Source organism: Myotis yumanensis, unplaced genomic scaffold (genome assembly GCF_028538775.1).
Source record: "Myotis yumanensis isolate MYYU_CA2020_CCGP unplaced genomic scaffold, mMyoYum1.0.hap1 SCAF_1, whole genome shotgun sequence".
Taxonomy (NCBI): Eukaryota; Metazoa; Chordata; class Mammalia; order Chiroptera; family Vespertilionidae; genus Myotis; species Myotis yumanensis.
This window is the reverse complement of record NW_027223752.1, coordinates 117,828,454-117,854,568: the sequence shown is the minus strand read 5'-3', so window position 1 is coordinate 117,854,568 and position 26,115 is coordinate 117,828,454. Positions and strand designations below refer to the sequence as shown.

At 43.5% G+C, this 26,115-nt stretch overlaps 1 protein-coding gene across 10 annotated transcripts in view; it reads right to left on the bottom strand.

Moving 5' to 3' along the window:
* The window catches only part of MYO9A (myosin IXA), a 429,988-nt gene that overhangs the window by 300,313 nt on the left and 103,560 nt on the right, over nt 1-26,115 (bottom strand). For all 10 annotated transcript variants that reach the window (XM_070431053.1, XM_070431061.1, XM_070431045.1 and 7 more), the window contains 2 exons: nt 19,471-19,565; nt 14,719-14,781 (listed from right to left, as the gene is read on the bottom strand). In XM_070431053.1, the coding sequence (XP_070287154.1) occupies nt 14,719-14,781; nt 19,471-19,565 (158 nt within the window). The remainder of the gene's footprint in view (nt 1-14,718; nt 14,782-19,470; nt 19,566-26,115) is intronic.

Here is a 26,115-nt window from a genome sequence, read left to right as displayed (position 1 = left end):
TCCAGATTGTGAGAGGAATGTCCCAGATTGGAGAGGGTGCAGGCCAGGCTGAGGGACACAGCCTGCCCCCCATACACAAATTTCATGCACCGGGCCTCTAGTTATCTATAATAATTTATAATCTATAATAATAAAAGTATAATATGCTAATTAGACTGGACAGCTGAACGACCTTCCAGATGTCCTTCTGAACAACCTTCAGGATAAAGTCGGGGCTGCGAGGGCCTATCACCGAGCCCTGGCCAGGTGGGCAGGGCCTCACTCTGCACAGCATTGATCATAGAGCCCTGGCAGGGTAGGCATGGCGGGCAGGGCCTCCCTATGGGCAGCGTTCAATGGCGGAGTCCAGGCCGGGTGAGGAGGGCCTCTGTCACAGAGCCTCAGCAGGGTGGGCAGAGCCTCCCTGTGGGCGGTGATCAATGGCGGAGCCCAGGCTGAATGGGCACGGCCACCCCGTGGGCAGCGATGAACGGCAGAGCCCCAGACAGGTGGGAAAGACCTCCCTCTGCTCTGCGGTTGATCGCAGAGCCCCAGCAGGGTGGGCAGGGCCTCCCTGTGGGCGGCAATCTATGGCGGAGCCCAGGCCGGGTGGGAAGGGCCTCTCTCTGCTCTGAAATTGATTGCAGAGCCCCAGCAGGGTGGGCAGGGCCTCCCTCTGCAGGGCATCGATCTAGGGGCCCTGTGATCCATCACCCCACAGAGGGAGGCCCAGGTCATCGGCTAGCAACACTGTGGCGGGTGGGTGGAGCCGGCCAGCTAACTCCTCACAGAGGGAGGCCCAGGCCAGCCGAGCGATGGCACCCCATGCCTTTTGTCCGCAGAGGGAGGCGACCAGTGGTGGAGTGGGGGCAGTGCCACACAGATGGCAAGCAGTGGCAGGCTCGGGGGTGAGGCCAGCTGCTGGCAGCCAGGGGAAGAAAAGCCCCAATAGGCCCCTTCCCCTGCCAGCACCGCCCCCAATCGCCCCCCCACTTCTGACCCTGGCAGGAGGGAGGAGGGAGCCCGATTCCGCCTGTTTCTCCCCTGGCTTGCGTCGACAACAGAATATGTCTGAAGACCAACTATTGTCACAATGTACCTCTGAAGCCAAAAGAAGCTAGCGGCATCGACACAATGCATCTTAAGACCAGCTATTGGCACAACGTACCTCTGCAGCCAAAAAAAACAAAAACAAAAAACAGCGTCATCAACAGAATATTTCTGAAGATCAACTATTGGCACAACATATCTCTGAAGCCGAGAGAAGCCGGTGTTGTCAACACAATGTATCTGAAGACCAACTATTGGCCCAACATACCCCTGCAGCCAAAAGAAAGCAGCGGCAGTGACAGAATATGTCTGAACACCAACTATTGGCACAATATACCTCCGAAGCTGAAAGAAGCCAGCGTCGTAGACAGAATATGTCTGAAGAACAGTATTGACAAGTACTACCAATACTGGTAGGAACTGCCTTCACAGTGAAAATGAAGTAAATGAGGATGCAATTATTGAACATAGTTGTGGCAGAATGACTATTACATGTCCATTTTGCCTATCACTAAATTTCTCTGATGAAAAACCATCTGGTGGAAAATTTACTCAATGTTGTAGCAAAGGTAAAGTTTGTCCAAATAATATACATTTTCCAGGATACTCAGCATATTTTAAGAAATTAATGATAAATGAAGATTCTGACAGTAAAAATTTCATGGAAAATATTCGTTCGATAAATAGTTCTTGTGCTTCAATGGGTGCAAATATTGCATCACCATCAGGATATGGGCCATACAGTTTTAGAATACATGGACAACTTTATCACCGTACTGGAACTTTACATCCTTCGGATGGTGTTTCTCGAAAGTTTGATCAACTCTGTATTTTAGATACAGCCTAAGCGACGAGTAAAAGATTAGCAATGCCAGAAAACCAAGGTTGCTTGGAAAAACTCATGATCAATATCAACAACCTCATGCATAAAATAAACAAATTAACAAAATCATACAAGATGCTACATGAGGTAGAAAAGGAAGCCCAATCTGAAGCAGCAGCGAAAGGTATTGCTCCCATAGAAGTAACAATGGTAATTAAATATGATTGTAATAATGATCGGGGTAGACATAATTCTCCCTGTGTAACCAAGGTTGCCATCATATTCAGAAACAAAGACGGAGAGCCTCCTTTTGAAAGGGACTTGCTCATTCATTGTAAACCAGACACCAATAATCTGAATGCCACTAAAATGAAACAAATCAGTATCCTGTTTCCTACATTAGATGCAATGACATATCCTATTCTTTTTCCACATGGTGAAATTAAGACTCAGAGATGACAGTATAATTGACAATGATACTAGATGAAATGTAAGAACACAAGTCACACAAATGCAGTATTATGGATTTCATCTCTCCGTCCAGAACATGTTCAATCCTATTTTAAATGCAGGAAAATTAACTCAACAGTATATTGAGGATTCATATTCAAAAATGGAAGCCAATCGGATAAATTTCATTACAGCAAACCAATCTAAGTTGAGAGTTGAAAAATATAGTGGTTTGATGGATTATATCACATCTAAACCTGAAAATGACAATGTGCCGATTGGTAAAATAATACTTACATCATCTTTTGAGGGTAGTTCCAGAAATATGCAGCGGCAATATCAGGATGTTATGACAATTGTAACAAAGTATGGCAAGCCCGATTTATTCATAACCATGACATGCAACCCCAAATGGGCAGATACTACAAACAGTTTAAAATGCTGGCAAAAAGTTGAAAATAGACCTGACTTGGTAGCCAGAGTTTTTAATATTAAGCTGAATGCTCTTTTAAATGATATATGTAAATTCCATTTATTTGGCAAAGTAATAGCTAAAATTCATGTCACTGAATTTCAGAAATGTGGACTGCCTCAAGCTCACATATTATTGATATTAGATATTAGATAGTGAATCCAAATTACGAACAGAAGATAACATTGACCGTATAGTTAAGGCAGAAATTCTGGATGAAAGCCAATGTCCTCGACTTTTTCAAATTATAAAATCAAATATGGAACACAGACCATGTGGAATACAAAATCCAAATAGTCCATGTATGGAAAATGGAAAATGTTCAAAGGGATATCCGAAATAATTTCAAAATGCGACTATTGGAAATATTGATGGATATCCCAAATACAAACGAAGATCTGGTAGCACCATATCTATTGGAAATAAAGTTGTTGATAACACTTGGATTGTCCCTTATAACCTGTATTTGTGCCTTAAGTGTAACTGTCACATAAACGTTGAAGTCTGCGCATCGATTAGAAGTGTCAAATATTTATTTAAATACATCTATAAAGGGCACGATTGTGCAAATATTCAAATTTCTGAAAAAAATATTATCAACCATGATGAAGTACAGGACTTCATTGACTCCAAGTATGTGAGCGCTCCTGAGGCTGTTTGGAGACTTATTGCAATGTGAATGCATGACCAATCTCATGCAATCACAAGATTAGCTATTCATTTGCCAAATGAACAGAATCTGTATTTTCATACTGATGATTTTGCTGAAGTTATAGTTAGGGCTAAAAGGCATAACTCGACTTTGATGGCTTGGTTCTTATTGAATAGAGAAGATTCTGATACGCGTAATTATTATTATTGGGAGATTCCACAGACTATGTGTTTAATAATTCTTTGTGGATAAAACGCCAAAAGGGTGGGAATAAAGTATTAGACTGTTCACTGTTAGTTTTAGAGAACCAGAACAATATTACCTTAGACTTTTGCTTCGGATGTAAAACGTGCAGTAAGTTTTGATGATCTGCAAACTGTAGGAGGTGTAATTTATGATACATTTCATGAAGCTGCTAATTATTGAGGATTATTAATCAACAACACTATCTGGAAAGATACGATTGATGATGTGATCATCCTTAATATGCCCAAACAACTACGGCAACTTTTTGCATATATATGTGTGTTTGGATGTCCTTCTGATGCAGATAAATTATAGGATGAGAATAAATCTCATTTTATTGAAGATTTTTGTTGGAAATTATACCGAAGAGAAAGTGCCTGTGTGAACTGTGAAATGCATGCCCTTAATGAAATTCAAGAGGTATTCACATTGCATAGAATGAAATGTTCACATTTCAAACTTCCGGAATATCCTTTATTAACGAATACAAATACATGTGATCAATCGTACGAGCAACATTTTCGGACATGGTCAGTTATATGTTGCTTTCTCTCGAGTTCAAAGAGCATGTGACGTTAAAGTTGTAAATACTTCATCACAAGAGAAATTAGTCAGGCACTCTGAAAATGTTTTCACTCTTAATGTGGTATACAGGGAGATATTAGAATAAGTTTAATCAATTTAGCAGTCATTGTTTGTATCAATGTTGTTTTTATATCATGTTTTTGTTGTTTTCATATCATGTTTTTGTTGTTCTTATATCATGTCTTTGTTGTTGTTATATCATATTTTTATTGTTCATTTATTAATAAATTTATATATTATTTTCATATGCATCTTACTAATTTTCTTTCATCTCTGACACTTCTATTATAGAGAAAGGGCAAACAGCAATATTAAAATATTTCCTCTAATTAATTCCCTTTCAATGTGCACTAATTTCATGCACTGGGCCACTAGTAAAAATCTAATTTTCATGACAATAAGCACAAAGGAAGAATGGAACAGATCTACACAGCGGAAAAATCATTTGTTAACTGCCAAAATTAACCCAAACCAGACTGTTAAGATGTTAACTGTAATTGCCAGAGCAATCATTAAGCCAGGTTGGAGTGCCTCAGTGGCTGAGCATCAACCTGTGAATCAGGAGGTCACGGTTTGATTCCTGGTCAGGGCAAATGGACAGTGGTGGGTTCAATCCCCAGTAGGGGGCATGCAGGAAACAGTCAATCAATGATTCTCTCTCATCATTGACGTTTGTCTAGTTTGGGTTAATAACGTTTGTCTCTCTCTCCCTCTCCCTTCTTCTCTGAAATCAATAAAAATATATTTATTTTTTTAAAAAAGTGTTTCTTTTTTTAAAAATACAGAAAAGAGAAACAACATAGTTAACATCAAATGTAAAACTTGTAAAAAGAAAAAAAAAGAACTTAAGAAATACACGGCTGACCTTTGAATAATACAGGAAATAGCGGTGCTAACCCACTGCAGTTGAAAATCCACTATTACTTTTAACTCCCCATAACTACTGATATCCTACTACTGATTTGAAGCCTTACTAATAACATAAAGTCCATTAAGAAATATTTTGTATGCTATATGTATTGTACATTATATTCTTATAATAAAGTAAGCTAGAGAAAAGTATATGTTATTAAGAAAACATAGGAAGAGTAAATACATTTTACAGTACTAAATGTATTTCTTTTTTATTTTTTTTAAATATATATTTTATTGATATTTTACAGAGAGGAAGGGAGTGGGATAGAGAGTAGAAACATCCATGAGAGAGAAACATCCATCAGCTGCCTCCTGCACACCCACTACTGGGGATGTGCCCACAACCAAGGTACATGCCCTTGACCGGAATCGAACCTGGGACTCTTCAGTCCACAGGCCGACGCTCTAGCCACTGAGCCAAACTGGTCAGGGCAATTGAAAAAAATCTCCTGGAAGTAGATCCATGCAGTTTAACCCATGTTGTGGTAGTTCAAGAGTCAACTGTATAATTTAAAAAAACACCAATGGAATTTAAATGGTGCACTAGAAAACATCTATTTCATTCAAAAGAAGACAGAAATAGGAGAATAATACATATACAAAATAAATAGCAGGATTCGTAAATCCTACAGTAATCACATCAAATATAAGTGGATTAAACACTCCAATCCCCAGGTGGATAACTGACATATGGATGTTTTAAAATCCTATCTAATAATAGACAAACATGGTAATTGACCGTACCTTCGCTACGCCTCCCATTGGCTAATCAATGTGATATGCAAATTAACCACCAACAAAGATGGCGGCTACTTTGCATACTGCAGGCAGGGCGGGAGAGCGTGAGCCGCAAGCGTGAGCCGCCATTCAGGTGCCCGTGTGCGACCCCAGAAGCCGCCTGCCTGCCGTCTGTGTCTGCGGCACGGCGGCCAGCAGGGCGGGGCGCAGCAGATCACGATCTGCCTGCCCCGCATCCCACCCCACCCTGCTGCCTGCCGGGCTTGCCATCCATGAGCGCGGCGCCGGGGCCGGCGGGGTGGGGCGCGGCAAATTGCGATCCGCCACGCCCTGCCCCGCCATGCCCTGCCCCGCCACGCTGCCCTCCGGGCCGGCAGTCCGTGTGCAATCCGCCTGCCCCATCTGCCTGCCCCGCCCCACCGCCCTCCAGGCCTGCCGTGTGTGGCGGGCAGTGGGCAGCGGGGCGGCGCGGCAGAGGGCCTGCCATCTGTGACCCAGCGTGGGATCCGGGCCTGCCATCTGCCACCCGAGGAGCCGGCCTAAGCCAGCAGGAGGTTATCTCCTGAGGGGTCCCAGACTGTGAGAGGGCACAGGTCTGGCTGAGGGACACACCCCCACCCCCCACCCCACCCCCACCCTCCGCCAGTGCACAAATTTTTGTGCACCGGGCCTCTAGTATATATATATATAATTAGCCCCAGTGGTGTGGCTCCACGTTTGAGTGTCAACCTATGAACCAAGAGGTCACAGTCTGACTCCCAATCATGGCACATGCCCAGGTTTCGAGCTCTACCCCCAGTGGGGGGGATGCAGGAGGCAGCAAATCAATGATTCTCTCTTATCATTGATGTTTCTATCTTTCTCTCCCTCTCCCTTCCTCTCTAAAATCAATAAAATATATATATAACTAGAGGCCAGGTGCACAAAAATTTGTGCACTCAGGGGGGAGGGGGGGGATCCCTCAGCCCGGCCTGTGCCCTCTCGCAGTCTGGGACCCCTCGGGAGATAACGACCTGCTGGCTTAGGCCTGCTACCGGGTGGCAGAGGGCAGGCCCAATCCATAGGTGCAGACCCTGGTCGGGCTCAGAGCAGGACCGATTGGGGAGTTGGGGCACTGCCCCCTGTCATGCACAGAGCAGGGCGGATTGGGAGATTGCGATGCCACCCTCAGTCACGCTCAGGGTAGGGTCGATTGGGGGGTTGGGGCACCGCCCCGTCACACTCAAGGCAGGGTCAATGGGGAGGTTTCGGCACCACCCCCTGTCACGCACAGAGCAGGGCTGATCAGGGGGTTGGGGTGCCACCCCCTGTCACACACAGAGCAGGGCCCATCAGGGGGGTTGGGGCTCCGTACCCTGTCACGCACAGAGCAGGGTCGATCAGGGGGTAGGGAGCTCCCCCCTGTCACGCACAGAGCAGGGCCGATAGGGGAGTTGGGGCACCGCCCCCTGTCACACACGGAGCAGGGCCGATCAGGGGGTTGGGGCGCCGCCACTCTCACACTCAGGGCAGGGCCGATGGGGAGGTTATGGCTCTACCCCGTCATACACAGAGCAGGACCCGTGGGGAGGCGGGGATTGGGGCGCCGCACCCTGTCACACACAGAGCCGCAGGGCGATCAGGGGGTTGGGGAGCTCCCCCCTATCAGGCACAGAGCAGGGCTGATCAGGGGGTTGGGGCGCCTTCCCTTGTCACGAACAGAGCAGGGCGGATAGGGAGGTTGTGGCCCCACCCCCTGTCACCCACAGAGCCGCAGGGCGATCAGGGGGTTTGGTCGCTGCCCCCTGTCACGCTGATCCCGGTGCCGGGAGGCCTCGCGGCTCCGCTGATCCCAGTGCTGGGAGGCATATTACCCTTTTACTATATAGGATAGAGGCCTGGTGCATGGTTAGGGGCTGGCTGGTTTGCCCTGAAGGGTGTCCTGGATCAGGGTGGGGATCCCCACTGGGGTGCCTGACCAGCCTGTATGAGGGGATGATGGCTGTTTGCAGCTGGTCACACCCCCTTCAGGGTGGGGGTCCCCACTGGGGTGCCTGGCCAGTCTGGGTGAGGGGCTGAGGGCTGTTTTCAGGCTGGTGGATGACTGAAGCTCCCAACCGCTCCTTTTTTTCTTTTTTTTTTTTATTCTGGGCCAAGGCCTCTGGTGCTGAAAGCAGGTATCTGGTTTGTTTCGGCTCTATAATCGAAATACTGTATCATCTCCAGCTCTGAGATCCCGGCCAGCTGAAAGCTGGTTTCTGGGGTTTTGTTTAACTTCTATATTTGTTACAATGTTTCAAACTGCCAGCTCAGAGGCCGGCAAGACAGGTGGTGAACGTTGGAGTCCTCCTTCACTGAAGCAAGCAAGCCTCATGTTCGCTTCCAGCTGCCTGGCTGCCGACCGCCATCTTGGCTGGCAATTAATTTGCATATCGCCCGGATTAGCCAATGGGAAGGGTAGCGGTTGTACACTAATTACCACGTTTCTCTTTTATTAGATAGGATACATGCTTTCTACAAGAGACATACATTATAGATTCAAAGACAAACATATTTTGAAAGTAAAATGATGGACACAATAGCATGCAATCTGTACCCCAAAGAAAGTTGAAGTGTCTATACTTACATCATATAAAATAGATTTTAAGACCAAATTTTTTACTAGATGCAAAGGTCATTTTATAATGTCAAAAGGACCAATCCACCAAGAAAGTATAACAATCCTAAACATAAATACATCTGAAAATAGAGCCCCAAAACACATGAATCAAAAACTAAAAGAACTGCAGGAATAAATAAGCAATTCAATAATAGTACTGAGATATTTCAACACTCCCCATCCCCTCAATAAAAAATAGAAAAACTAGACAGAAGATCAACAAGGAAAAAAGGACTTGGAAATACTATATTCCACCTAGACCTAAGAGACATCTATAGAATACTCCATCCAACAACAACAGGCTACATATTTTCTCAAGTACCTATGGAATATTCTCCAGGATAGACAATATTCAACTACAAAACAAATCTCAATAAATTTAAGGGGACTGTGCCGAAATCGGTTTGGCTCAGTGGATAGAGCGTCAGCCTGCGGACTGGGGGGTCCCAGGTTCGATTCCGGTCAAGGGCATGTACCTGGGTTGCGGGCACATCCCCAGTAGGGGGTGTGCAGGAGGTAGCTGATCAATGTTTCTCTCTCATCGATGTTTCTAACTCTCTATCTCTCTCCCTTCCTCTCTGTAAAAAATCAATAAAATATATTAAAAAAAAAAATTTAAGGGGACTGAAATCATTCAAAGTATGTTCTCTGACCATCTTACAAATCAATAACAAAATACACAAATATGTGGAAATTCGACAACACAACCCTATATAACATAATGGATCAAAGAAGAAATCACATAGGAAACTAGAAAATGCATGAAAACACAAATACAACATACTAAAATATGAGAAACAGTTGAAGCAGTGTTCACTGAGACTTTATAGCTATAAACTCATTTTTTAAAAATCTCAACGCTATATCTTGACCATCCACTTTAAGAAACTAGAAAAATAAATAAATAAAAGGAGCATATTAAACCCAAAGCAAGCAGAATGAAGTAATAAGCATGAGAGCAGAAATAAAATTGGGAACAGGAGAAAAAAAAATCAATGAAACCATTGCTTGGTCATCTGGAAAGAGGGGGTGGATTGTTATGGTCTGAATGTGTACCCATCAAATTCCTATGTTGAAATCATAACTCAAAAAGCTGGTGGTATTAGAAGGTGGGGCCTTTGGAAGGTGATTAGGTAATGAAGGTGGAGCACACATGAATGGAATTAGTGCTCTTATAAAAGAGATCCCTATTCCTGTCTATCACATGAGGACCCAGGAAAGAGGGCTCTCACCAGAATGCAACCATGGTGGCACCTTCATCTTAGATTTCCCAGCCTCCAGAACTGTGAGAAATGAATTTCTGTTATTTATAAACTACACAGTCTGTAGTATTTTGTTATACAGTCAAACCTCGGTCCTTGAACATCTTCCGATGTTCACGGAAAACGTCTTGGTTGTCAGGTTCTTGACTGACAACCCTTTCATGCTGATACCTGAATGATCACTCACAGGTCTCTCAGGCGACAAATGAGAGAATGTGCAAATGAAAGTATGAGTCAGTTTCCCACTAAACCTCCCAGGAAATTGTGCTCTGAATATTTTCATGTTGTTTTGTTTTTGTTAATTTTTATTATTATTAAATACATACAGTAAGTTACCATGGATCCTAAGAAAGTTAGTGATAGCAGCAAAGTGAAAAGGAAAGTTGTGAGAATGATAGAGCTTAAAAAAGAAATAATTGCAAAGACAGAGCTGTTTGCGTGTCTGATCTGGCTACTGAGTGTGGCATGGTGAAATCGATCATTAGCACAATTTTAAAACATAAAGAGGCCATCAACAATGCTGATAAGGAAAAAAAAAAAGAATGTTGATATGCCCTGGCCAGTGTGGTTTGAGCATCAGCCAGCGCACCAAAGGGTTACGGGTTGGATTCCTAGTCAAGAGCACGTACCTGGTTTGCAGGTTTGGTCCCCAGTCCCAACAAATCAATCGATGTGTCTCTCTCACATCGATGTTTTTCTCTCTCTTTTGCAATCTCTCTCTCTCTGTCCCTCTCACTTCCTCTGTCTCCCCGCACCCCTCTCTTCCACTTTCTCTGAAAAATCAATTGAGAAAATATCTTCAGGTGAGGATTAACAAGAACAAAAAGTGCAGATGTGGCTAACGGTGTAAAAGTGCTCACAAAACAATGATCACAGGCAATTAAGAAAGGTTAAAATAGCTAATTATTTGGGGGTCTGGAACACATTAATTTAATTTACGTTATTTCTAAAGGGAAAAAAATGACTTGGTTTTTCAAACAAACCACTTCTTGAACAGCCTTCTGGAACAAATTAAGTTCAAGAACTGACGTTCCACTGTATCAGCCTGGATGAGTTAAAACAAGGATATATCTCAAAGTCAGAAATGAAAGGGGGGAATATTATAATCTAACAACCTATGGAAATAAAAAAATGTCATAAGGGAAAACTATAAACAATATTTTTGTAACCTATATCAAATGGATAAATTCCCAGAAAGATAAAAACTACCAAATCTAACTAAAGAAGAAAATGAAAATCTAAACAGACCCATAAAAACCTAAGAGTTTGAATCAGTAATCAAAACTTCTCACAAACAGCCTTAACCTGTTTGGCTCAGTGGGTGGAGCATCGGCCTGTGGACTGAAGGGTCCCGGGTTTGATTCAGGTCAAGGGCATGTACCTTGGTTGCGGGCACATCTCCAGTAGGGGGTATGCAGGAGGCAGCTGGTCGATGTTTCTCTCTCATGGATGTTTCTAACTCTCTATCCCTCTCCCTTCCTCTCTGTAAAAATTAATAAAATATATTTTAAAAAAACAAAACTTCCCACAAACAAAACCCCAAATCAAATGGTTTCACTGGTGAATTCTACCAAACGTTTAAAAAAGAATTAACCCAATCTTTCACAAATTCTTTCAGTCTTATTCAATGAGTCAGCATTATCCTGATACCAAAAGCAGAAAAAGACTTCAAAAGTTTAAAAGGATAATACAGCAATATCCTTTATGAATATACACATAAAACCTTCAACAACATATTATCAAGCCAAATCCACCAACATATAATAAAGATTATACATACACCCGCAAATCAAATCCAGTAAAATAACAGAGAATCAGTTTATAAGCTCTGGATCTTCACCTCCTATAAATTCTTCAAAACCAAGGAAACCAGGCATATACCCCTACCATTCCATTAAAATGTGTTAGAAAAAAGTTACTAATAACCTTCTACAAACAGGACCTATTATCTCTGCAAGTCTTTATAAAGCTACTAGAGGTCCAGTGCACGAAATTCGTGCATGGGTAGGGTCCCTAGGCCTGGCCAGCAATCAGGGCCAATCGGGGCCTTCCAGCTGCCAGTTGGGGGCTTCCTTCATTCCGCGCCGCCCCCTGGTGGTCAGCGCACGTAGCAGGGAGCAATCGAACTTCCGGTCTCCCGGTTGAACTCCCGAGGGGACACTTTGCATATTAGCCTGTTATATATATACTAGAGGCCCGGTGCACAAAAATTTGTGCATGAGGGGGGGAGGGGGGGTGCCTCAGCCCAGCCTGTGCCCTCTCGCAGTCTGGGACCCCCAGGGGATGACCACCTGCTGGCTTAGGCCCGCTCCCTGGGGGATTGGGCCTAAGATGGCAATCAGACATCCCTCTGGCAGCCCGGCAGCCCTCGGGAGATGTCCACTTGCCACCGGGGAGCAGGCCTAAGATGCAGTCGGACATCCTTAGCGCTGCTGAGGAGGCAGGAGAGGTTCCTACCACCACCGCTGTACTGGCAGCCATCAGCCTGGCTTGTGGCTGAGCAGAGCTCCTCCCATGTGAGAGCACCCTGACCACCAGAGGGCAGCTCCTGCATTGAGCGTCTTCCCCCTGGTGGTCAGTATGTGTCATAGTGACCAGTCATTCCCAGTCCTTCTGCTGTTAGGGTCAATTTGCATATTACCCTTTTACTATATAGGATAGAGGCCTGGTGTATGGGTGGGGGCCGGCTAGTTTGCCCTGAAGGGTGTCCCGGATCAGGGTGGGGGTCCTGCTGGGGTGCCTGGCCAGCCTGGATGAAGGGATGATGGCTGTTTGCAGCTGGTCACACCCCCTTCAGGGTGGGGGTCCCCAATGGGGTGCCTGGCCAGTCTGGGTGAGGGGCTGAGGGCCGTTTTCAAGCTGGCGGGTGACTGAAGCTCCCAACCTCTCCTTTTTTTGTCTTTTCTTTTTTTATTCTGGGATTTATTTACCTTCTATGGGTGTCACTGGAACTGAGAGCCGGCTTTAGCTTTGAGGCTCAGCTCCAGCTCTGAGACCTCGGCTGCTGAAAGCAGGTATCTGGGTTTGTTTGGCTTCTACAACTGAAACACTGTTGCAGCTCCAGGTCTGAGGCCCAGCTGGCTGAAAGCAGGTTTCTGGGGTTTGTTTAGCTTCTATAATTGCAACATTGTTTCTTAGAGTGCAGCTCAGAGGCCGGCAGCGGCAGGCGGGGAACCTTGGCTTCTTCCATCACTGGAGCAAGCAAGCCTCCTGTTCGCTTCAGCTGCCTGGCTGCCGGCCACCATCTTGGTTGGCAGTTAATTTGCATATCGCCCTGATTAGCCAATGGGAAGCGTGTCGGAGGTACGGTTAATTACCATGTTTGTCTATTATTAGATAGGATAGATTCTCTTCCTGAAACTCTATTCCCTTCATTTTGAAATACCTCTAATTCAGATTTTCTCATCTGCTAGCCACAAAAAAAGTAATAGGAAAGTCTGAGTTCTAGTCCTAACCTTGCAGATAATTCATAATGATAATGTTAGCTATTAATTATTGAACTGTTATTATACATATAACATTTTATAAATATTACTAATAGCCCTGCGCACGAATGCGTGCGCCAGTAGCTCTCTGCAGAGCCTGGCCGCTCCACGCCCACTGCCCATAGGCTCTCCGCGACCCAGAGGCCCATCCACAGCCAGGCACGGCCAGAGGCCCATCTGCAGCTAGGCACGGAACGCTTGCCTCATCGCCAGGGCAACGACGCAAGCGTTCAGCACCCCAGCCTGGCCAAAGGCCCATCCGCGGCCGAGGTGGAACGCCAACAGTTCCCCCCACCCCCACCCCAGCTGCTCCATGCCCAAGGCCCAGAGGCCTTCCGTGGCCAGGGTGGAATGCTTGCCTCGTCCACGCAGCAACAAAGCAAGCATTCCAACAGGCTGATCACACTGCCCACTCTCAGCGGCCACCCCACCAGGACTGGGGGACTCCAGCAGGACTGAGAGGACTGGGCACTACCATCTTGTTGCTATGGGCACCGCCATCTTTTGTGACGGAGTGATGGTTAATTTGCATATTAACCTTTTATTAGATAGGATTTTATACAATCCTCTAAACAACTTTAGGATAATTTTCTATTTGTAAAATTAGAGTATCTAAGAAGCAGAGAAGTTAAGTGAGATGCCAAAGGAGTATCCATTATTTGAATAATTAGGTCTGTTTAACTTCAAAGTTGGCCTTTTAATTTTGTCTCATTGTACCATGAAGCAAATCATTTACATCTTCCAATATTTGGTTCCTTCATCTGAAGGAGGTTGCATATATATCATCTCTGAAGCCCACATACCTCATATATTACAATGAAATTAAAAGCTTTATTAAAGACTTTTCTCAAACTAAAGAAAAGACACTAAGACATGGAAAATGTTCCAAAGGCACAATGCTCACAAAGAGCACAAAGATAACCGCTGTTTTCCTATTTTGATATTTTGCCTAGAATTTAGAAAGGTGAACAGTTCTATATACCCATTTTAAAAATCTCCTAGCAGCCCCAGGCCAGGTGGCTCAGTTGGTTGGAGTGTTGTCACATACACCAAAAAGGTTGCAGGTTCAGATTCCCAGTCAGGACACATATCTAGGTTCTGGGTTTGATCCCCAATTGGGGAGCAAACAGGAGGCGGCCGATTGACATTACTCTCTACTTCAATGTTCCTCTCCCCCCCCCCCCCCCACTTTAACTCTCTTTAAAATCGATAAATCATATCTTTAGGTGAGGATTTTAAAAAAATAATCTCCTAGCAGCCTCAGAAAAAGTGCACTGTTCTGGCCATGACAGAAATGGCAATTATGTGTAAAGCTATGCATGGTATAAACTCAATTAAAGATCATAATATACAAAGATTCTAAAAGTCAATCAGCATTATACAAGTGTTAACTTGATCTAATTATACAAATGAAAATATGTACCGTTCATTATGCTCTTGATAAACGAGTCTGGACTTCTCCAATAGATATTTTTCAACATAGGCACTAGAAGAAAAATAAAATTGGTTAATATAATTAATATAAGGTAGACAAATATTTTTTCAAAGAAGATGAAAAAGTATAAAGAAGGCTATCCAGATCATTTCAGTACATTTACCATTAGTAAATGTGTATGGATACTGTTAGAGTGTTATCCATGTTTGATTCGTAAACTCATAAATCTTTTTGTTTTATTTTGTTTTGCTTTCAATAAGCAAAAAAAAGCCAGAAGTTCAAAACATGGCACACAAGAACTTCCTATAACATAAGGTAGACCTTACTTTCTTTCCAGGCTCATCTACCACACTGTACATTATTTCAAATATCATACTTTGGCCAGACTACTAAAGAGGACTCAAAAATATATGTTCTTTACATATTAATGCTATTGCCACATTCTGAAATCAATTATTATTTACTGATTTACTCAGAAAGTATTCATTAAGTGTGCACTGTGCTAAGCATTGTTCAAAACTGGAAATACATGATACATTCATTACCTATTCCCAAGGGGATTACAAAATAGTGGAGGAAATAAGTAAATTAGCAGCTACAATACTGAGTTGATTGGGTTTATTATAGAACAATAACCAATTATAGATGTAGTAGGAGGAACACATAAGATTTAATCCAAGAAGGAAAAAGGATGTAAGGAAGAATTCTCACAGAGGTTGAATACATAGTGCACAGTAAACATTCATTAAATATACCTAGTAAGTGACTAAATGACTCTGAAATCTGAAAGATTGCCCAGAATAAGACAAGGAGAACTGCCTTTATGTAAAGGCATAAAAGAAGGAAACCTATCAACTTTAGGGAAGATACTTAACATGGCTAGAGAATGAGACAGGCAAGTGGATTAGATCAAGAAGAACAATATATGGTGTGCCAGAAGAAAGGAATTTATCCTGGAAGTAATAAGGAACTTAAACATGAATTGTATTTCTGATGTTATTATCTTTATCCAGTCTGTGTCCTTCAAATCTTCAATACCTCTTTATCCAAATTGGAGCAATCGGTTAAGCTCTAACAAGAAAAAGGGATTCTACAAATATAAAAGCTTTAGACTACTGAATCCAAATTACTTAGCATTAACCTCTTGGGGTCAAAATCTGATTCTTAAGTTTTTATTTCCCTCAATTCCCTCCCATAGTATGCTCTGTATTTCAGCCACTCCCAAATACAGGCTAATCCCTCAAGAAAGATATTCACTCCTGAATATATTGTTCACAGTCTTCCTTCCACGTCTAATTCAGTAGACTATTCCCACCATCTAGCAGATTCAATTCATTCATTAAAATGAAGCTCAAATGTACCTTCTTTGCAAATTGTCACTACTACCAACAGTAATTAAAATTTATCATTTCTTCTGAATTATCATTACTACCTCTATTCTAAACTACTGAAACCGGGTCTTATTGGTCTAAAATGGGAAAAGGAGAACTAACAAACTAGTGTGTTAAATTCTTATACGCACTCTGCATATCTTTGAGTATTAATTTCTCCACTTATAAAATAAAGGCTTCTATGTTAATAAGTGAGATTGATCTGTATTTTGATTATGCTTAAGTCTTATCACTTTACTTTTTGTATGTATGTACATATGCATGTATGTATGTATGTAATTATTTATATGAGTTTATTTCAGTCAAGCTGACGATATATGCTGGGAAGCAAGATCTCAAATGCTCTGCATTTAGATTTAAAATTTTTGACCAACACTATATGTATTCTTACCCCTCCCCTCCCCCCACAAGAAAACAAAAGCAAAAACAAGGATAAATTATTCTACAATGGCAAACAAGTTTCATAGCTCATTCCTTTCCTGAGTTGAGGAATGTTAGTTTTCAAAGGTACAGTTGGTACTTTTACTCATAAAAGCGGGATGCAGTCACGTCTGGCTGCTCTTTGCTAGTATTTATGATTGTGTTGTTGGAGACGTTACTAATGGGTAAAGTTGAGTATATTGCTTTGTAACTTACAAAGTAGCATTATATATATTCATTGATTCTTAGGACAGTTTAATGACTTAGAAATGGCTGATGTTTATTTTCTAATTTTATAAATGAAATTCAGGATCCTCTATGTTAAGTGACTACCTAAAAGGGCTCAATTTTCTCTTTAATCAATAATGATCAAAAAAATATTCATCTTGAGTAGTAACAAATAGACCCAAGATAAAAAATCACCTTTTCGAGTGCTCTCCCTCCCAGGAGCATGTTGGCATCTTCCCCTTTGCTTTCTTCTTCCCCTACAGGCACGCATCACCTAAACTCTAAGGGACCCCATGAGATGGTCAACCAGGGAAGAAATGGGCAGAGACAGCTAACCCACCAAACCTGACTTCCCAGCAAGCTAAAGCAGCCCCACCTCAGCTCATTTCTTCCCTATAACATTTTTATTAAATTTATCTTTATTGTTGAAAGTATTGCAGATATCCCCTATTCCCCCATTGATCCCCCTGACCTCACTCCCACACATCCCCAGACCTTCTCAGTACTATTGTCTGTGTCCATGGAATATGCATATACATGTATAAATTCTTTGGTTAATCTCTTCCTAAACCCCTACCCGCTTCCTTCTGAGATTTTCAGTCTGTTCCATGCTTCCATGGCTCTGGATCTATTTTGTTCATCCGTTTATTTTATTCACTAGAGGCCCGGTGCACAAAAATTTGTGCACGGGGGGGGAGGGGGGTTGTCCCTCAGCCCGGCCTGTGCCCTCTCACAGTCTGAGACCCCTCGGGGGATGACCACCTGCTGGTTTAGGCCCGCTCCCCGGGAGACTGGGCCTAAGATAGCAATGAGACATCCCTCTGGCAGCCCGGCAGCCCTCGGGAGATGTCCACTTGCCAGTGGAGAGCAGGCCTAAACTGCAGTCTGACATCCTTAGTGCTGCTGAGGAGGCAGGAGAGGCTCCCACCACCACCGCTGTACTGGCAGCCATCAGCCTGGCCTGTGACTGAGCAGAGCTCCTCCCATGTGAGAGCGCCCTGACCACCAGAGGGCAGCTCCTGCATTGAGCGTCTTCCCCCTGGTGGTCAGTGTGTGTCATAGTGACCAGTGATTCCCAGTCCTTCTGCTGTTCGGGTCAGTTTGCATATTACCCTTTTATTATATAGAATAGAGGCCTGGTGCACAGGTGGGGGCTGGCTAGTTTGCCCTTCAGGGTGGGGGTCCCCACTGGGGTGCCACTGGGGTGCCTGGCCAGCCTGGGTGACGGGCTTATGGCTGTTTTCAGGCTGGCCACACCACCTTTAGGGTGGGGGGCCCCCACTGGGGTGCCTGGCCAGTCTGGGTGAAGGGCTGAGGGCCGTTTTCAGGCTGGCCAAGCCTCCCCAGCGACAGAAGCTCCCAGCCTCTCCTTTTTTTCTTTTTTTTTTTTTTTGGGGGGGGGGGGGGGGGGTATTTACCTTCTATAATTGAAACTTTGTAGCCTGGAGTGGAGCTTAGAGCCGCCAGGGCTTGGCTTCCTCGATCACCAGGGGCAACCCAAGGCTCCAGCTCAGTGGCCACGGCCGGCTGAAAGCAGGTATCTGGGGTTTATTTACCTTCTATAATTGAAACTTTGTTGCTTAGAGTGTAGCTCAGATCAGGGCCGAGGCAGGCGGGGAACCTTGTCTTCCTCCATCACTGGAGCAAGCAAGCCTCCTGCTCGTTCCAGCTCCGTGGCTGCCGGCCGCCACCTTTGTTGGCAGTTAATTTGCATATCTTGCTGATTAGCCAATGGGAGGCGTAGCGAAGGTATGGTCAATTACTATGTTTGTCTATTGTTAGGTAAGATTAGATTCCAAAAGAAAAAAAGTCTTAAAAAATTTTAATGCAAACACCATTAAAAATCTGCTTCCCACTGTTGGTTTGGATCAGTGGATAGAGCGTCGGCCTGGGAACAAAGGATCCCAGGTTCGATTCCAGTCAAGGGCGCATACCTTGGTTGCAAGCTTCTCCTGGGCCCAGGCTCTGGTCAGGGCTCATGCAGGAGGAAACCAATTGGTGTGCTTCTCTCACATCGATGTTTCTCTCTGACTTTCCCTCTCTGCCACTCTCACTAAATATCAATGTAAAAATATCCTTGGATGAGGATTAACACACACAAAAAATGCTTCCCAGTATCACTATTCTCATTAAAGATCAAATGAACAATCTATTGCTAATAAAGGAACAAATCTATACAATAAAAGCCTAATATGCAATTCGACTGAAGAGTGGAACGACCGGTCGCTATGAAGTACATTGACCACCAAGGGGCAGACACTCAATGCAGGAGCTATCCCAGCCCGCAGTCCCCAGGGCAGCAAGGTGTGTGCCAGTGGGGGGCACCCGATCACCCCGCCAGTCGCCACACAGATCGACCCTGATCACCGGCCAGGCCTAGGGACCCTACCCGTGCACAAATTTCATGCACCAGGCCTCTAGTCATCTATAATAATAAAAGGGTAATATGCTAATTAGACCAGATATCCTTCCGGACTAAGCTGGGGCCTGAGGAAAGGTGGGTCCCGAGTGCCTGCCAGTGGCTGGTGGTAAGCCCGGGTGCGAGTGCCTGCCAGCGGCCAGAGGGAGTCCAGGTCCTGGGTGCCAGAGGGAAGCCGGTGCCAGCAGCTAGGGGAAGGAAGGCCTACTCTTGCACGGATTTCGTGCATCGGGCCACTAGCAAAAATATAAACATGCTCCAAAGCCTGACATTGCTACTTACCCAAGTACAGTGCCTGTTTCTTGGTAATTTACTTGAATAAACTTGCCAAAACGACTTGAATTATTATTATGAGCTGTCTTTGCATTTCCAAAGGCCTGTCAAAATAAATAGTTCTCATTAATTTAATTTTCAAAAAATGAAAAATCCTATGTAGGAAAAATCCAAAGAAACAAAATGCTAAAGAAACAGCAGAAAAAGAATTCATTTATACCTTCAGCCTCATATAGTTCAGGTAAAGTAAAAGAAAGCAACTACTAATTGAAATAAAAACAAGTAGGCAGTATTTAATGCTATTGGGTAAAATAAAACTTAATTTTAAAAACTTAATGATTATTCAAATTTAAATTTCACATTCTAGAATCAACAAATTATCATAATATATTTATATATATACTTTTAGTTGATTAATTTACTTATTGATTTTAGAGAGAAAAATATCAATTTGTTATACCACTTATTTATTCATTCATTGGTTGATTCTTGTATGTGCCTCGACCAGGAATGGAACCCACCACCTTGGCATATCAGGACGACTCTCTAAACAATTGAGCTACTCAGCCAGGGCAATATATGTGTGGTATTTTTAATCTTGCTAAACTGAAATTTTAAAATGCTAGGTAAAAAATACAACAAAATAATTAAAATTTTAGAATAGTATAAATAAAATGACGTTTCATTGCATAATGTACTACAATTTATTACACCTAATTAAAACTAAAGTACAGTAATATTTTTAAAAGAATAAAAATACAAAGGCTCCCTAAATTATTACCTAAAGTATATACCATGCAATTAAATATTTCCCAGCAATAAAGATGAACTACTGGTAATGACATCAATATTGATGAATATTAAACATCATGTCAAGGGGAGAAACCAGACACAAGAGTACATATTGTAATATGAAATTCTAGAAAAAACAAAACAAGAAAACCAGGAAGCATATTACAAGTTGTTTGGAAATAAGTATGGGGTTGAAAAATGTCTACAAAGGGGAGAACCAAGTTGGCGGCATAGGTAAACACCTGTACTTCCTGCCTCCCACAACCATATCAAAATTACAACTAAAATATACCAACTATCATCCAGAACTGTGGGAATGCTGACTGAGTAGAAGTGCTACAACTAGAGAGGTAAAAAAGAAAGCGCACTGAGACTGGTAGGAAGTGTGGATGCATGAAACAGGCTGGCACCCGGGTGTGCTGCTTTTTTAATTGGTAGGGGGATACAAGCTCCCCCTTGCTCTGAGCTCCAGTGCTGGGTGAGGCTCCGGGGGACCCAGACAGATAGGGGGAGAAACTGGACTGTCTGGCATCGGGGCAGGAACGCAGGGGCGGCTTTCTTCCAGATGGAGGTGCTCGCAATGGTCACTGTTCCTTTATTGGGACCACCCCCGTGGTCCCAGGGCTGAATGACAGCCATTGCTGTTTGATCTGCCCTGGAGAGTTCCTGAGACCCCTCCTTCCCCAATTTACAAAGCCACCCAAGCTGTGTGCAGCGGCTTTTGCATATGAATGGCCTGTCCTTTCTCAGCCTAAAACTTGTTAAACAAGCTGCAGCTGGGTCAGGGAGCCCCAAAGCCATCAAAAGAAGGCCCAAGGCCTCACCAGCAGCAGCCTGCCTTACTTCACAGCTGGGCCTCATCTGGGCACTTCCAAACCTGATACAAAGAGGAGGAAATTGCAGATCTCTCTGTAGCTCCTACTGGGTGGCCACAGGCAGCGTATGACTATGCACCTCCTTAGAGATCGAAGACTCAGTGTACTCAGTGGTCAGAGTAAGACCATCCAGATTCAACTCTTCACATCCATAAGCGACACACTCAAGGGACAGACTCAGTGAGCACCAAAGCCCCACTGAAGAAAGTCCTGCCCCATAAGAGTGTCTTCTGCACAACAGCTCTTCCATTGTAAACAAAGCTGGTCCCACAGCCAATTGCGCTGGAGGTCAATTCCTACCAGTGATACTAACAGCAATCAAGGCTCAACTATAACAAGACTGTGCACACAGCCCACAAAGGGGTGCACCAAGAGTGTCCACATCAGGTGATTGGGGAGGCTGAGCTGCTAGGCCCTATAAGACACCTACTACACAAGGCCACTCTATCAACTCAAGGAGACTTAGCAGCAACCCAATACATAAAAATGAACACAGGGAAGCAGGCAAAATGTGGAGACAAAGAAACATGTCACAAATGAAAGAAATGGAAGAAAGCAAACTATTGGATATAGAGTTCAAAACCACTTACAAGATTACTCAAGAATTTTCTAGAAACCTCCGAGGAACTTAGACCTACATGGATCTTAGTGAGAATGCCAAAAAAATGGAAAAGGACCAGTCAGAAATTAAGCTACACTGACTGAAATAAAGAATAATATACAAGGATTCAACAGTAGACTAGATGATTCCAAGAATCAAGTCAATGATTTTAAATATGAGGAAGCAAAAAACACTCAACCAGAAGAGGAAAACGAAAAAGGAATCCAAAAATATGAAGACAGTGTAAGGAGCCTCTGGGACAACTTCAAGCAAACCAACATTCGAATTATGGGGGTGCCAGAAGAAGAGAGAGAGCAAGATATTGAAAACCTATTTGAAGAAATAATGACAGAAAACTTCCCCTACCTGGTGAAAGAAATAGACTTACAAGTCCAGGAAGCGTAGAGAACCCCAAACAAAAGGAATCCAAAGAGGACCACACCAACACATGATAATTAAAATGCCAAGGGCAAAAAACAGAGAGAGAATCTTAAAAGCAGCAGGAGAAAAACAGTTAGTTACCTACAAGGGAGTGCCCATACAACTGTCAGCTGATTTCTCAACAGAAACTATGCAGGCCAGAAGGGAGTCGCAAGAAACATTCAAAGTGATGAACAGCAAGAACCTACAACCAAGATTACTCTACCCAGGAAAGCTATCATTTAGAATTGAAGGTCAGATAAAGAGCTTCACAGATAAGAAAAAGCTAAAGGAGTTCATCACCACCAAACCAGTATTATATGAAATGCTGATGGGCATTCTTTAAGAAGAAGAAGAAGAAGAAAAAGGTAAAGATAAAACTTATGAACAACAAAGTGACAACAAATACATATCTATCAACAAGTGAATCTAAAAATCAAATAAATAAAAAATTTGATAGCCCTAACCAGTTTGGCTCAGTGGATAGAGCTTCAGCCTGCGGACTGAAAGGTCCCAGGTTCGATTCCGGTCAAGGGCATGTACCTTGGTTGTGGGCACATCCCCAGTAGGAGTGCAGGAGGCAGCTGATCAATGTTTCTCTCTCATCAATGTTTCTAACTCTCTATCCCTCTCCCTTCCTCCCTGTAAAAAATCAATAAAACATATTTTTTTTAAAATCTGATGAACAAAATAAACTGGTGAATTTAATAGAATCGGGGGCATGGAAATGGAGCAGACTGACAATTCTTAGGAGGAAAGGGGTGTGGGGGGTGCAGGAAGAGTTGGACACAGATCTTATATGCATGTATGCAGTACCTATGGACGTGGAGAGTGGGATGGTGAGGGCCTGCGGTGGGGTGGGAACCAAGTGGAGGGAAGCAATGTGGGGGAAAAAGATGGACATCTGTAATAATCTGAACAATAAAGATTTTTTTAAAATATCTACAAAGGAGTACACAAGGGTAATAAAAACAGATTGACTATATTAATGTGGTTACATAGGTATATACATTTATCAAAAATTATTGAACTGTACATTTTAAATGGCAATATTTTATTGTAAGTTATGTCTCAATAAAATTTATTAAAACTGAGATCTAAAAGAAAAAAAAACAAACGTTAAAATCACATATTCAACAACTTGAATCTCCAAGACATAATTCTGTATCAGAGAAGCCAGTCTCAAAACTTTACATACTCTATGATTCCATTTATATGACATTTTGGGGAAGAAAAAAAAAAAAACAGCAAAGGAGAAAAGACAAGTACTTCCCACAAATAATAATATATTGGAGAGCAGAAATATAAAGATAAGCAATAGCATGAGGTAGTTTTATGGAATAGTGAATCTAGTCTATGCCCAGATTGTATATAAATGATTATTCAAATTAATGTTTTAAAATTCATAGAATTTTTCTGTAACGTTATTTCTTCACATAATAATATCTATTTGAAATCCTAAATCATTAGCAAATGAATGCCAAAAGAAGAAAGTATTAAATACACAAACCTGAAAATATTCATCATAAGCCAAATCACACTAAAGGAAACATTAAATGAAGTCCTTCATGCAGAAGGAAAAGTATATTTTCAAATATAAATCAATGTAAGGAATAGAGAACAGCAGAAATGGTAGTCACATGAGTAAGTATACAAAATATATTTTATTAGTTAAATCTTTTAAAAAGACCACAAGAATGGGTTCAGAGAAAATCCTATCTAATAAAGAGGAACTATGCAAATTGACTGTCACACCGTCACAAAGATGGTGGCACCCATAGCCACAAAATGGCAGCGCCCAGTCCCGTAGCACCGCAGGAGTCCCCCAGTCCTTTCAGCCCCACCGGGAGGGTAACAGGCACACGGTGTGGCCTGACCCGCCCTCAGCCCGCTAGCTGCCCAGGGCCGACCCGAGGCACAGGCAAAAATTGGACGTCGGATGCCCAGCCAAACAGGCCAGGCCCGAGGCACAGGCAAGCCTCAGATGGTGGCTTCCCAGCCACCCAGGGCCGCCCAAGGCTTGCGCTGCCGGCAGTGGCAGCAACAGAGGTGTGATGGGGGCATCGCCTTTCCCTGATCACCAGGTCATCTCCCGCCCCTGAGGACTCCCAGACTGTGAGAGGAGGCAGGTCGGGCTGAAGGACACCCCTCCAGTGCATGAATTTTCATGCACCGGGCATCTAGTAATGAAGATCTCTGAAAATCCATTTCCATATACACTGAGTGGCCAGATTATTATGACCACCTGACGTTTGTAGGCAAATTAGCTATAATTTCCCGCTGAAGTTGCTAGAGGGCCAGACCATTATAAACAGGGAAGCAGGTTGTTTACCACCACAGAAGTGATTTTTTTCTGATGATATGGGTAAACAACGTTATTTACAGCCTTTGAACGTGGGATATATATATATATACACACACACACACACACACACACACACACACACGCACACACACACACTGAGTGGCCAGATTATTATGACCACCTCACGTTTGTAGGCAAATTAGCCGTACACTGCATCGTATGGGATATGGAAGCCAAAGACCTGTTCGAACACCTTTGCTATCTGCAGTTACCAAGATAAAACGTCTCCAATTCGCACAGGAACACAAGGATTGGACAGTCGAGCATTGGAAAAAAGTCATGTGGTCCGATGAATCACGTTTCCAGTTGTATCATGCAGATGGCAGAGTGAGAATTTGGCAGAAACAGCATGAAAGCATGCACCCCACATACATGAGTACAACCCTTCAAGCTAGTGGGGGCAGTGTTATGGTTTGGGGCATGTTTTCCTGGCATGATTTGGGCCTTTTAATTCATGTGGAACAACATCTGAATAGCACAACAAACCTAAGTATCATTGCTCATCAAGTTCATCGTATCATGTTGATGGCGTATCCGAATGGAGATGGATTCTTCCACCGAGCCATGCCATGGTGTTCGTATTGTGCAGGAGTGGTTTCAAGAACATGAGGGAGACTTTACCTTGCTTAGGTGGCCCCCACAATCACCAGATCTCAATCCAACTGAGCATTTGTGGAACGAAGTTAAAAGGGCCATCAGTCTGGCGGCGTAGGTAAACACCGGAGACCGCTGCCGCAAACAACCACTTCAAAAATACAACTAAAAGACGGAACGGACATCACCCAGAACCACAGGAAGGCTGGCTGAAGAGAGACTCTACAACTAGAAGGAAAGAGAACAGCAAACCGAAGCTCAGAGGAGGCGCAGTGTGGAAAATACAAAGGTACCGAGGTGCGCATGAAAGCGGGCTGGTGGCTGAGGGCGCGGTTGTCGTTTTCGGTCGGGAGTGAGTCTCAGACTCTGGGCTCCAGATCCAGGCGAGTCTCTAGGGACCCAGACTCAAACGGGAGAAGCGGGATTATCCGGCATCAGTTGGAACCTGAGGGCAGCTTTCTCTCCGAGGTTTGCAGCGGCTGCCGGGGTTCTGAGAAGCAGAGCCTCTGGGAACGGGAATGAGAGCGGCCATAACTGCTCCCTCCGCCCGCCCTGTTGATCCCGCCCCGCCCAAACCCTGCGTACAGCCATTTGCCGATCGCCTCAGGCAAAGGCTGGATTAGCGCCTCCCCAGAAGACAGACATTTTCCACACAGCTGATTCCTACAGCCAGTCAGCCTGGTGGTCAAATCCCTCTAGTGTTAACTACAACAATTAAGGCTTGGCTAGAACAAGACTGCGCACAAAGACCACAAGGGAGTGCACCAAGAAAGCATAAAAGATGCAGAGACAAAAAAACATGACAGAAATGGAGGATATGGAGCTAAGAATCGCAATTTTGAGGGCTTGCTATAAACTTGAGCAGAGCCTCACGAAAACTAATGAGACCCTCGATGCTACGATAAAGAAATTAGAAAGTAAGCATACACGGACTGAAATAAAGAATATTATACCAAATAGCAGACCAGAGGAGCACAAGGATCAAACCAAAGATTCGACAAAAAACA